The following is a 14,543-nucleotide window of genomic DNA, read 5'->3' on the forward strand; positions in this document are numbered from 1 at the left end:
TCAGAAAGCTTGTTCCACTCCTGGGTCCCCTGTAGCTGGGGCAGGTCAGTTTATGTTTCTGGACCTTAGTTTTATTAATCTTGTGATATGATTTTCTCATTTCTCCTTTATTCCTGGGAGAGAAACTATGAGGAAAAATTGAGTAATAAAGCAAAATCTCACTATAAAATACCTCAGTGGTCCACATATTGGGTTATACTTTTAGGGCAGATATTTTTCTTCTATGTAGAGAAGTACTCAGTACCCAATTCTTTCTGATAGCCAAGAAAGTCTGTTGTCTTATATTCATACTCCAAACCATTTATGATAATGGAATTTTGCTCTCTCGATGGAATTCTTTTTCAGGTTTTTGGGAGAGAGATGTTGCTATTTGTGTTGCCTTATGTGCTGCCTCTAAAAAAAATAAATTTCAAGGGAAGGAAAACCTGTTACAATTTGCATCCTTCCCCATCCCTCCCCCTGGTTCCCATGTTCTGTTGAACACGAAGTACACTCGTAGATGGAACCTGGCATCTTAATTCATAGTAGCTCGTTTCAAGTGGTGTCTGCAATTAGCCTGATGAGAAGCCACTTTTTATGAGTGTTTCAAGCATCTTTTTATTTCCAATAAAGATAGATGGGGTAGTAAGGAGGGAAAACTTTCACAGAAGCGTATAGGAGGTGAGTTTTGCTTTATGAGTTTCACCTAATCTCTTTCGGGAGAGATTCACCAATATTTATCCTGTAAATGTAGGATGCATAGGATTTAGGGCCATTAAAAGGCTATTTCCTTCCCATAGATGGCTCTTCTTGTGGTGAATCAAACTAGACATATAGAAATGCGTTTTTCCCGTACCTAAGTATTTTCCTGTGTGAAAGCTGGGGTCATTCATTGGCTCAAAGCCAGCAGCTGTGAAATAAATTTTTAGTAGGATGGATGTTCACTGAAATCCAGCAAATGAAATCACACAATTCCTTGAGAAGATTAGTCCCTCCCCGGGGACAGCTCGCCTTCTCGAATCCTCAGACTCTAGAGAAGCAGCACCGCGCGTGGGCTTTTAGGCCTGCTTTGAATCTCCCTGTGGACTTGATCATGTGAGGTGGCATAGTAAGTGGTTGATTATGCCACAACAGGGTTCAGAGTAAAGTCACACCTAGGGGTCCTATGGGGGATGCTATGCAACTTGCTGTGTGAGTACAACACAGGGACATGTTGGTTTATATAGAATCATTGCCCTTGTGTCATTTAGCCCAACATAATTTCTTTATTATTTAGTTGTAGGGCTGGAAGACCATCAGCATCCTCTATTTTTCACCCCTCATTGTACTTAAATCTAAACCTAACTCCTCTTTTAATAAACCCTTTTTCCCTATTTCTTCTCCTGAAAGATTCTCCTTCTATCTAACCTAAATCTTTCCTGTTAGAAGTTAATACTGCTTCCTTGGGTTGATATTGCCGTGAGAACCAATTGGAAACCCATGTATTCTTACAGCCTGTGTGAGTCTGTGTTTTTTCTTCTCTCCATACTTTGCAGGTATTCTGCATGAGCCATCGTTTGATTTTTGTGGCTGTGTGGTTTTACTTGTGTTAATCAAAATGTTGTATTTTCAAGTGGCAGGACGGCATTACAAATGAGTCGAGATCTTTCTATTCAACTTCCCCGGCCAGATCAGAATGTGGCAAGAAGTCGAAGCAAGACTTACCCTAAGAGAATAGCACAAACACAGCCAGCTGGTAAGTCATGGAGCCCCCCAAGTCATCAATGTAAACTTGCGCTTACTTTTAGGCTGCTGGTACAAGATATACTCAGGTGGGACTAAAACCCTGTCGTGTTTTTATTGTTAATACTAGAATTTTTAATTTGACCCAGAAAATGTGCAAATCATTAGAAATTATTAATAAGTAGACAGGTAATCAACTTGAATTACCATAATCTGCTTGATGACTATGCTTTCTTTTTGAAGGGATTAAGTAAAATCTCAACTGAGTAATTTCTTAGTTTGTGGTGTCTAAGATTGGAATTGAAACAAACTCTTAGCAAAAGTCTTTTAACAAAAAGGAACATTGTTGACATAACTTCATCTGTACAGAATTCAGTTGGTTTTTTGTTATTGTTGGTCTTTCTTTGTGAAATATAATATATGTAGAAAAATACATAAAATATATATACATACATATGCACATACACATATAAATGTAAATATAAATATATGCATACACACACACAAAATTTAACATGGACTACAGCCCAGAAGTCCCTTCTATTTGCCTGATCACATCTTCACCGTCTCCTCCCTCCCCAACCCCCATCTGACTTTGTGATAATTATTTCCATATTTTTCATTATAATTTTACTACTTATGTAGCCTTCCCTGAACAAACTAGTTTATTTTGCCTGTTTTTAACAATATATGAATGAATCATGATATGTTCTTTTGTGTCTTGCTTCTTTTTTTAAATTTTTTTTTAAAGATTTTATTTTTCCTTTTTCTCCCCAAAGCCCCCCGGTACATAGTTGCATATTTTTAGTTGTGGGTCCTTCTAGTTGTGGCATGTGGGATGCTGCCTCAGCATGGCCTGATGAGCAGTGCCATGTCCGCACCCAGGATCTGAACCGGTGAAACCCTGGGCTGCCGAAGTGGAGCGCGCGAACCCAACCCCTCGGCCACAGGGCCAGCCCCGTGTGTCTTGCTTCTTTATGTCAGTGTTACATGTAGTGTATCGTGAAGTGCATTCGTTTTTCTTGCTGTGAGTATTCTATTGTATGGCAGTTTCTTTATTCATTCTACTTTTAGTGGACATTTGATTATTCAGATTTCTTGTTTTTAGTACAGACGACTTTTTTCATAAAACTACCTAATGAATCAGTTCTATTCCATGTTCAGTGCTCAGAGCTCACAGAATTTTACTGTATTACTGACTTTGAATATTACTTAGAATGTGACTGACTTTGGTTTGTGGCTTACTTATAGATCACCATTGTCTGACATGCTCCACAGACTTTTCACGCATATTATCTCACTTCAGCCTGAAAATAACTCTGTGAGGTAGGGCAAAGCAAAGAGTATGTTCCCATTTTACAGATTAGGAAAACATGGTCCCTGCAGCAAGCCAGGGGTGGGGCTCGGATGAGAACCCAGATCTCCTGGGTCTTTCTGCCATATTATGTGAAGTCAGTGGAATTTTTAATAACAATAATTAACATCTGAACATTGCATGACAATTGACATAGCATTATGACATGCAGTTTCGTTTAATCCTCATGCCAAGCCTGTGAAGAAAGTGTTTGAGTTTGTTCCACCGCTGCTGGCTGTGAGAATGTCACCTGACTACTGTTTCTAAAGTCAAATTAAATCTGATTGTCGGTCCCCTCCTCCCACTGGGCTGGGAGGAAATTAATTTGTTTCTGATGGTTCTACAGTGGCAAAAATAGACATGATTTAATTTTGCAATAGATTACATTGCCACATAAGTATTATCATTATTCCCATTTGGCTGATGAGGAAACTAAGATTTAAAAAGGTAAATTTGGTCAAGATTACATAATACGTAGATGGCTTTGGACAAAAATTCTAGCCATAATGTGTAATACCTTTATCTTAATATTTTGTCTTTATCTTTTCATTTGAGCAGTCTTAAATCCCATTTGGATCAAGTGCAGCGTTGTATAATTAATAAGCAAACTTTCAAATCCTATGCTATTTCTGAAACACTGTGCCTCATGAAATTATTCTGAGACTGGCTGAGAATATCAAAGGCATTCCTTTCTTCAAATCAACATTTCATTCCACTTGAAATGTGGGAATCACACGTGCTTTTTACAACCTGCTCAGGTTGCTGCTCTTTTTCATATGCTCTTATAAAAATATCTGCTTCTGTAACACTTGTGTGTGTGTGTGTGTGTGTCTCTTTCTCTGTCTTTCTCCTTGGAAGCCCAAAATCTAGAAGCTGATTAATTTAGGGACAAGGGTTTTGGCTTTTGTTTTTCTCTTCACTTCTGCAGAGCCAGCGAAATGCAGTTTTCCCAGAGCAGCCCGGGACTGTGTGGAGCCTTCACGCACGTCCACATCCCCGGCGCCTCCCCCCCATCCCTTTGTGTTGTGTTAAAACTCACTCCCTCTTCTGCAAGGCTTGAGGGTGTGACGAATGCACAGCTCAGGCTTCTCGAGGACAGCCTGTCAGCATCAGGCGGATCTTTTAAAAATGCAGAAAATGTTATGCTTTTATTATTATAAGACACACGGTGGTTGTAGAAAATTTAGGAAACTTAGAAACTTCCATCCCAAAAAGAAAAAAAATCTTTCATATTAAATTCTGTTCTCTAGTACTAACACTATGTTAAATAGCCTTCTAGTCATTTGTGTATCTTTTCTGCAAAAGTAATATAGTAATGTTTTACAACTTGCTTTTCTTATTCAATAATATATCATGGATATGTTCTAATAAGTTTTTAAATGTTCTTATACAGCACCATTTTAAGATTGGTATAATTTTCTGCTGCAAAGATATATAGATGTGACATAATTTATTCAACCAATGTTTAGTTCTTGTATATTTAAGCTGTTTCAAAATTTGAAGACTATAAATATAACTAAAGTGAATGTCCTAGTAGTGATATCTTGAAGCATTTATGCTAATTCATTATGTATATTTTAAGCAATGGTGTATTTTCATCATTTTTATTCTAAAAAGAGGATTAAACAATGCTGTGTTTAGAAACTATGACTTTGCTGTGCACACATTTTCCTTTGATTTTGCATTACTTTTAGCCTGACTTCTCAAGCCTGGCTTCCGCAAAGCTCCGATGTGTTCTGGGGACCCAGAGATGATCCTTCCCTTGACAGTGTGATTGTCCCGGGTGGGGAGGGACTGTCTAGCAAATGCCAGCGATGCGATGTTACAGTTGCTGTCTTACACATCTGAAGGACGTTGTAGGGGCTGGGATTAATGTTGTTCTATTTTGTTAAATGTTACATTTTCTTTTTCCTCTAATTCAAATGTGCTCTGCTTTGAGCCTCAATTGAACCCAGCTGGTAGAGACCCCATCTCAGCCATCCTTTCCTCCTAAAGACATGGCAGGGTCTGACTTAGAGCAGAATATTTGAAGAGGGCCCTCTTTGCTTCACCCTCTGTCAGTCACTGCTGTATTCCTTGTCCCAGCCCTCCAGGCCCCATGAGGGTGGGCAGTTCTGTGTGAAGCTGGGCTGGAACGTGTGTGAGAGGGGTCTTTGCTGAGCCTGAGAGCCTCTTGTGCTTAGGATCAGGCCTCCCTAGAGAGACTGTGCTACCAGTCCCCCTTTAGGGCTCTGCTACCTGGGAGGTGGGGGTGGGGGAGTCTGTGAGGGAGTGGCTTGCAAGTCACTAGGTCACTGTAGCCCTCAGGCCTCTGTCCCTTCCCCACCATCCCTTCCCCACGGCTACAGGCAGCCCTTCCAGCCCTGTCCCTTCTTCCTCCCACACTCCCAGCTCCAGAGTAGCTTTCTCCCTGAGAAGCTTCCTATTCCTGATCCTCATTCATGGGTGGCTGGGCAGGAAAGGAACAATAGCTCTTGTTTTTTGAAAAATTACTTTTTACTGACCAAGTGGAAACAAAAGTATTACCTTACTAAATTACCCTGCCACAGTTACTTAAATTTTTATTTAAAAATATTGACAATTAAAATGGTAGAAAGCTGATTTTAAGACATAGAAAAAGTTTATTTTATTATATTGTACTGTATTTGGCAGGAATGGAGTTATGGTTTAAATAGAAGATAGATTTTCTTTTAAAATTCTAATAAGGCCAGCTATTAGTTTTCATAAATTAAATTCTGCTGATACTCTCTCCGTGATACAATTTTAGAACTACAGTTTCAGGAGTCATCAGCATAAATTCTTACCTCTCATTTAACGTTTATATATAATAGAAAACATGGGCTGGCCCAGTGGCACAGCGGTTAAGTTTGCACGTTCTGCTTCTTGGCGGCCTGGGGTTTGCTGGTTCGAATCCCGGGTGTGGACATGGCACCGCTTGGCAAAAGCCATGCTGTGGTAGGCGTCCCATGTATAAAGTAGAGGAAGATTGGCATGGATGTTAGCTCAGGGCCAGTCTTCCTCAGCAAAAAAAAAGAAAAAAAAAGAAAAAAGAATAAAAGAAAACAAGTTGTGACCAAAAGGGGACTTTTGCTTTTTTGCTTTTTGTTAGTTTATATCATTAATTTATAGTATATGACTTGTTACTTTAGAAGACTTTCTTTTATTTCTTCTGAGTTAGTCAAACTCGATGACTACTCTTCTTAACCTGCATCTCAGTTCTCTGCAAATTTAAAAGGCCTTTTTTTTCACCTCTCCATCAGCAATAATAAATGCCTTGGTAGCTCAAAACCCATTGTGTTTAGAATCCGCCGAGGTTAGGCCTTGGCACCTCTATGAGGAAGTGCATTCCAGATCAGGAGCCCCGCGCCCAGCCTGCCTGCTGCCCCACCCAAAGAGTTCAGCGCCAGGGCAGGCAGCCAGAGCATTCCTGCAGGTCTCCAGGGCCTCCTCCGAGGAGCTTTGGGGGTAAAGCAGGAGGCGAGATGGCAGGAAGGAAAAGTGCATATTTGTACCGCCCTTTCTCTGACAAGGTCTTGGCAACTCACGTAGGTGTTTCTGTCAGAAGAGAGTCTCCGCTATAAGCAGGCGATAAAGACAGAATATTTGTCTATAATCCGTAATTAGCTGTAAGAAAAGTAATGGGTGAAGCCATTGCAGTGGATAAACAATACTAGGATCGTCTGATGAAGCATTTTAAGTTCTTAAGGATAGCTCACTAATGAACAGAGAGATAAATAGTTGCAGCGTCGTCTTCAGACAACTGAAGAGCAAGATCGGGTGACGTTTTGGAATTCCCTCTTTGAATCTGTGAAAGATGATGCAAACAAATGCCCGAGGGGTTGTGAAAATGACTTCTGAGTGAGGATGGTTCGTGCCCGGTCTGCAAGCAGACAGGTACTGCTCAGGCCAAGCTGGTTGTTTCTGTGCAGGAGGGTAGACCCAGCGTGGCCAAATCTTCCAGGGTCTTAAGGGAAACATGAAATTTGGATATTTATATAAACTTCCCAGGATTTTAAATATTAGCGATTAATTTCATTTTAAAGAAAGTCTCTGTGTGTTAAATTGAACATTCCTGAGAGCCACATATGGCTTAATGGCAGCCTCTTTGGAACCTGTGATTGACAGAGCTGGTGGGAATGGCTGACCCACCTGCCCTGGGGGTCACTGTGCGTTTCTCCAGCTTCCCCTGGGGGCGTCACTAAATCGGATCCAGTGCTCCCTGATTCCCATCACAAGCAGTTTGTAGTTAGTGGGTCAGTTGGCCAACTCCAGGGGATGACAGTGCCACACAGCTCTAGACCCGTAGCAAGTGACTCACGTGTGGGTAGCTGACCGGCATCTGTTGGTGACTTGACGTGGGTGCAGCCCAAAGCAGGAGAGACAGAGAAATGCTTTGACAGAGTGAAGTACAGTTTCATTTGATGCAGTATATAGCTCTGAGCTGCTGAGAAACAGTAATATCAGAAAGTAAGAATCGTTTATTGAGCGCTTCCTCTGATTGGCACAGTGTGTCGGATGTGACGTCAGCAGAAGCCCAGTTTGGCTTGTGGCAATCAGAAATTTATTTTTTTAAATGTTTTTAAGGTAGACAAAAGGCAAGCTGTATGAATAGAGACTGGCATGTCAGACTGAGGCAGTGTGATCGAGTGAGCTTCATCTGATAAATCCAGGTTCAGTCTCAGTCATCCTTGTACTAACTATGCAATGTTATGAAGTCACTTAACCAGCCTGAGCCTCAATTTCTTCATCTGTAAATGGGGATGTTACCCTTGCCTCATGGGTTGTTGTCATGGGGATGGTGTCTGAAATGGGTAGAGCGTCGTGTTGAGCACATGGAGGGCTTGGTAACTCTTTCTTTCTCCTAAACCGAAAGGAAGTCTTTCTGTATACAGTATGGACCAGTCTGAGTCTGCCTGTCTTTGAATTACATTTACCATATAGTATCAACTTCACATATAAAGGGTAGTATGATTATATGAAGGAGATGTCACCTTTTGAGAGTGATGGGTGGTGAGGGTCATTCAAGTACAGTGAATGGGCTTCAGAAGGAAATTGGGTACCCCTGCTTCATTCTAGACGATTTGGTATAAACAGGGTATGAGGGAAGTGGGCAAGTCAAAAAAGTGCCCTCTGTTTATAGGTTTCTTCTGTCCTGTCCGTGCGGAGGTCTGAGTTCCCAAGGGCAGCTGTTGGCAGGTAGTATTAGGAGCCCAGAGCTGGGGGTTGTCTCGCTTTGTGTGTTCCTGCTTCTCAGAGTAGCCATTTTTCTTCTCTGATTTTACCTCCCACCCCATACTTACCATGTTCCAGCCCCACTGAAATATTCTGTGGCTACGAATTGGGAATGATAAACTCCTTACAGTGAATTCGTAATAATGTAAGATTGTGCGGTAGTTTTAAAGTTCACATAGTTAATCATTCCATCTTCTATGTAAGATGTATTTCCCTATTTGGAGTAACTAGCTGCTAGGCCTACCTGAGTGCATTTTTCATGTCAAGCAGACAGTGGAAGCAGAGAAGACAAAGGGCAAAGCTGAAAGGGCTCCAAGAGGGGGCCAGAGTTATTGAATGAGGAGTAAATAGAAGCCAGGGCTCTGGATCAGGGATTTCACAAGTTAAGTCCCAACCTCCGTAGGTTATTAGTTCAGCAACTTCGCCTGTGCAAAATGAGCAGGCCTATTGCTGTGTTTGTCATCACAGAGTCTGGAAACTACCTGAATATCCGTTAGTAGGGAACTGGACTAATAGAATAATATATATGTACCCCCTAGGAAATACCATGTCTTTGTTACAAGAAACCTGAGGGCAGGATTTGAATTTGTGTTGGTCTGATTCTACAGTCCCAGAACATCTGCCATGAAAGGCCAGGTCCCCTGAAGAGCTCAACAGGCAGAGGAATGTTAATAACTAATAGTCATTGAGCATTTCTGCATGCCTGACGCTGTACTAGGCACCCTAGAGATAGTGTCTCATTTCTTTTAGAAGATGCTCGCACTATGCAGGGGAGAAGACAGAGGCTGGGACTTGTCCAGGGCCCCAGAGCTGGAATCTGAACTCAGGTCAATTAGAGTTCACAGTATAGAGAGGAAAAACAAAAAAGAACATGATAAATTTGTGCTGATATGGGATGATCTTGAGAGTATAGTATAAGCAAGAAAAAAAAGCAGGGGGCAGCAGCATGTAATATGGTCCCATTATATAAAAATACAAACAAAAATCAGAGATGGGGGTATGCATACATGTATACTTGCAGACAGTATGAGAAACTAGTGACAGTAGTGGTTCTGGGCAGAGTTTCTGAAAAACTGGCGATCCTGAGTGGGAAAGAGATTAATTTTTACTATGTAGTCTTTAATAGCATTTGCAGTTTTACCATATTATATTAAAAAAAAAGCCCTACAGATAATTGTCATGAAGGCATTAAATTCACAAAATGATTTCAAATGTACATTCAAGTTTCCAGTAGAAAAATTCTTGAAAAGCTAAGATGAGGACACTGATATTATGCTAGGAAGTATGCATTGTAATTTATAGAAAAAGTAATGGAACAATACACAACTTGTCATACAAAATTCATCTGGTAGGAATTTCTACCATATTGTAACAGATACAACCAAGTCTTCAAGGCGAGGGGCATAAGACATTTGTATTTGTACATTTTAATCCAGGCTTTAAAGTATAGAAGATGGTTCTAGGTCATGCAGAGCATACTTTGTTTCCAAGGAGGGAAACTCATGGCAGGACCCAGAGCCCTTGGATTAGATGAAGTAGAGGATGGTCACTCCGTGTTGTAGGTAAGGAAAGGAGGCCCAAAGACGTGAGGTGACTTGCAAGTATAGCAAGTTCTGGAACCGGGAGGGTATGTGGATGAGAATCACAGGGCGCTGTGAGGAATGTCTGGAAAAAGACAGTGACATAATAGCTCTCACACCTGTTGGGCATTTGATGGTATGTTGAAGGTTTTGTTTGTTTATCCTCTCTGGGTCAACTGAAGACAAGACAGGAAGGGATGAAATTGTATAAATTCTCACAGGAAGGAATAGGGCAAGGCATTCTGACCAGGAGTTGTTAAGTGGGTGGTTTTAGAGAAGATTTCTAGGAAATTTAAGTGTTAACTTTGTTTTAGATAAAGTGTGATTGTGACTCTCCTCCTACAGGTGATAAATCAATGTTACAGAATCTACTGAGATATGATCTGAATCGGTGATCCTACTTCCTCTTGACCCTCACTGTAAGAACTCCTGCTGAGGGAGTCTTAGATTCCTCTTGGCTGATTACATAAGCCTTTGCCTTGAGAAGATGTATAGTACAATGGGAGGAAAAAAAGAAAGTTGTACCTGATTTCAGTAGACTTGAATTCCTGGTCTAACTTAGCTGTGATCTGTAACACGTCGTTCAACATTCTAAGCTTTCATCTCATTATCCATAAAGTAAAGGAATTGGGTACATGAACTTTAAAGATCCCTCTTCTTCCTAAAATTCTCTCTCCTTCTCTCTGGTTTACCTGATATAAAATTGAAAGGACCAAATATGAGAAAGGATTTTGGAAAGCTTTTTTTAGTATTGCTTTTTTTTTTTTAAACTATCACTTCAGAAGTCTTACAGACCTGGGAAAAATATCTTCCCATATTACAAAATATATTTTTGCCATTGGAAATATGCAATATTTTTGTGTGGCTTTAAATACAAAAATATAGCTGATTCTTTAAAACTTAAGTTCAAATGAAACTCTTAGTGACACATTGAAGGAAATTAATTGCAACAACCTTTGCTTCAGTACAGTTTTTCAAATTATTCTTTTAGTCCAGATTGACTGGATGAATCTGGGTTTTTACCTCTTTGGTTAACTCACAGTTAGAAATTAGTTCTGTCTTCCTGGGGGCAAATAAAAAGAGACCTTTCAGGACAGGCTTGGCATGGCTTTGTCTCCCTGTTGACTTCTATGTGAACATAGCCGTAGACTAGTCTTCACGAGTCTGCTCATACTTTAGAAATCAGTGCGTGGACTGGCTCCACCATAGGGCTGGTTTGTGGTCTCAGTTCCCCAGGCTCTGCCTTAACATTACTAACCTTTGAGGCACATTTACCTGCTTTCTCACCCCGTTTTCTTTACAGACAGGGTTCGAGGGTGTGTCTGTCACCTGTTGGAGCTTCTGTTCTGAGATAGATCTCTTAGGCAGATGGCATCTGAGATTGCACAGCTTTGTTCTATCATCAGATTCAGGATTCATGGTGGTGATTTCTCTGCCAGCATTGTCTTCAGGCTGAGAAATCTGAGGTGGATTTCTGTGGCTCCGCCTGCCTTACTTATTGGCATCAATGTGAAAAATGTTTGGGGTTCCTGGGGTTCAGGATTGTTTTGGTAGGTGTAGGGAGAGGAGGTGAAGCAAGGGAGAAAGGAACAACTTACACTCTGGAGTAGGTGCCCTGGTTGGCATGTTGAACAATGCGCTATGCCAAGAGCAAGAGTCCTATGGGGAGACAGGACAGCCCTCTGTAACAGAGGCCTCGCCCTCTCCCTTCTCTGCTGGGGTGAGAACGGGGCGCCTGCGGAAACCCCCCAGTCAGGTTCCTTCCCCAGAGAAGCTGGAATTGGAGCCCAGAGAATGAGTCACTGAGCTGGGAAGAGCCACTCCTTTTGAGGCTGCTGTTACAGCCCAGGTACCAGGCACACACTTCAAGACAGAACCTGGTTTGCAGAGAAAGAGGAGGCGGCTCACTGTGAGAAACACTGCAGGTCCATGCGGATCTGAGAGCAGAGCAGGGGTAGGAGACCTTGTAGCCAGCAATTCCAGGCTGTGAGATCCTGCTGTGTTTTTACAATGAGTCCCTAATTTGAGCCAGTTTCCTTGCCCCTAAACAGTGGACAACATTACTTATGTAATCCTTTTGGTAACCCCTTGAGGAGGGTGGGTAGTATCCTCGTTTTACACGTGAGGAAACTGAAGCTCAGAAACCTAAGTAGTTAATCAGGGTTACACAGATAGTTAAGAACAGCATTAGGATTTGAACCCAGGTCTTTGGAATATTAGGGCACATATTTGGAAGGTAAATGGAAAGTAAAAAAGTGAAAGGCCTAGAATTATTTGAAAATATGCATCCTCTGTTTTTTCCACTATTGTGTGATTTCTTTACTTCACTGATCTACTCATTTCAGCAGGTCTTCTTCAGTACATTCTGCTCATTTATGGAGGAGCAGCAAGTCAGCCTGCTTTTACATCAAGGCATTTTTTTTTTTTGAGAAATGTTGAAGTTCTTTGGGACATTTTGCCTAGCAAAAAAGGGAGGTGGCAGTGTTACTGATAATTGTGAGGAACGTTAGGTAGACCATACAGCCAGATGTGTGTTCAAGGCTATTTTCCTTTGTTGACACCTTTTTCTTTATTGCCTTAAAGCTGATATTTATTTTCATTCGGTAAAAGGTTTCTTAATATATGGCAAGTCTGGTTAGATTTTCTCTAAAAAGTTAATGTTTCTCCTCTTCCTAGGAGTGTTTAGCATTCCATGCATAGCTACAAAAATTAGAAAAGCAAGCAAAACTAAAGGCCTATTGTATATTCAAGTTAAATATCATAGTTTTAGTGAGTTACCATAAATGACACTTTTGTTTCCTTTTTCTTCTCATTCAACAAGAATTTACTGAGCACTTCTTTGATATAAGACCTGTGATATTGTGATTTATAATAAAAAATAAATATTTGGTCTTCCTCCCTGTTTCTGGCACAGAGCTCCTAAAACCCTTGGAAGTTCCTGAGCATGAGAGCTGTAAAGGTGAAAGAAGTGTGTTTTGTTATTCATAACAAACCCCTTTTAACCACACCTGAGTTTATGTCTATGAGGTCACTTTTGGAAAGCCCCTAAGGATGGGGCTGGTTGCCAGGGGAATCAACCATGTGATTGGTGGGGTAGAACTTGAGTCCTACATGATTTCCAGGGAGGGGAGAGGTACTGAAGGTTGAATCAAGCACCAATGGCCAATGATTTAATCATTCATGCCTATGTGCGGAAGCCTCCATAAAACCCACCAAAAGAAGGGGCTCTGAGGGATTGGTGAACTCCTGGAGATGCAGAGAGAGAGCATGGAAGGTCTGTGCCGCTTCCCATGTACCTTGCTCAGTACATCTCTTCCATCTGGCCGTCCCTGAGTTATATCCTTTTATAGTAAACTGGCAATCCAGTAAGTAAACTGTGTCTTCGGGTTCTGTAAGTTGCTCTAGCAAATGAATCGAACCCAAGGAGAAGGTGATGGGAGCCTCTGATTTATAGTCAGGGTTGGTCCAGAAGCACAGATAACAACCTGAACTTGAGAATGGTGTCTGAAGTAGGGGCAGTCTTGTGGGACTGAGCCCTCCCTATTTCCAGGTAGATAGTGTCAGAATTGAATTAAATTGCAATACATTCAATCCATGTCCACTGAAAATTGAAGAATTGCTTGGTGCCGTTAGGAAAAGCAGGCAGTGGAGACCTTATTGTATGGAGCACAGAAAAGTGAGCAAACCTTTGTCCCTATTTGAGAGGAACTTAGTCATCTAAAAATAACACAGCAGTTATTTAGCAGTTGCTAAATGCCCAGCACTACGCTAAGCACTTCATATAAATTATCTAATGTAATCCTCATATCCACTATATAAGTAGTTGGTGATATCTCCACCTTACAGCTGAGAAAATTGAGGCCCAGAGGGGTTTAATAACTTGTCCAGGATCATACAGTGGGTAAATTGACAGAGCTGAGAAACAAATCCAGGTTTGTGTAAGTCTCACCCTTGTACGTTGTTGAGACACGTTCAGACTTGTCAGACTGGAGAGGTAAAAGATGTACTTAACTGCGGGCAGCGTGTGTCAAGTGTCATGGAGTGGAACATGGAAAGAGTTTTAAGTACCCAGAAGGACAATTTGTTTATGGCTAAAGGTAATCCATGATGCTATTGTGAAGAAAGTGGTTTTTGAAGGACGGATAGAGTAGGGCAGAAGATTTCAAGCTGGGTTATGCAACTCCTGGTGGGGAGGGGATACAGGAGACCTTTCCAGGACTATGTGGGCTAAGGCAGTGTTCTAACTGAATCACTTTCCAGATTCTCTTTCCTGGAAGGAATCTGCCTGTTGTGGTAGACTTGCTCCTCTCCAGCCTGCCCTTTCCAATGGAACTTGTTCTGTTTTCCAAAAGAAAGGCAGACCTTCTCCCCATCCGAAATCTTGTTCTCCTGCCTTGTCCTTAAACGTTAAGCCTCCTGGCTTGATCTCAGGAAAGTAAATGACCTTGATTATCAAGTGACACATCCTTTTCTAAGTCATTTTTTTGTTTTGACTTCCAACAAAATTGAAGGAGGACCCAACTGGTTTGTTACCTGATAGAACATTTGAAATCCCACATGAAATGTGGGATTGATTGAAACGTCCACATGTTGCTTTACATAAACCTCTACTTATGTGAACAAGCTTTCTCAGCATTGAGAACCTATCAAAATAAAAATAGGAATAGAATTCTTGC

At 41.2% G+C, this 14,543-nt stretch overlaps 1 protein-coding gene across 5 annotated transcripts in view; it reads left to right on the forward strand.

Moving 5' to 3' along the window:
• Positions 1-14,543, forward strand: part of EPB41L4A (erythrocyte membrane protein band 4.1 like 4A) — a 249,202-nt gene that overhangs the window by 180,393 nt on the left and 54,266 nt on the right. For all 5 annotated transcript variants that reach the window (XM_070571296.1, XM_070571297.1, XM_070571298.1 and 2 more), the window contains exon 12: positions 1,593-1,714. In XM_070571296.1, the coding sequence (XP_070427397.1) occupies positions 1,593-1,714 (122 nt within the window). The remainder of the gene's footprint in view (positions 1-1,592; positions 1,715-14,543) is intronic.

The sequence above is a fragment of the Equus przewalskii genome, chromosome 13, assembly GCF_037783145.1.
Source record: "Equus przewalskii isolate Varuska chromosome 13, EquPr2, whole genome shotgun sequence".
Lineage (NCBI taxonomy): Eukaryota > Metazoa > Chordata > Mammalia > Perissodactyla > Equidae > Equus > Equus przewalskii.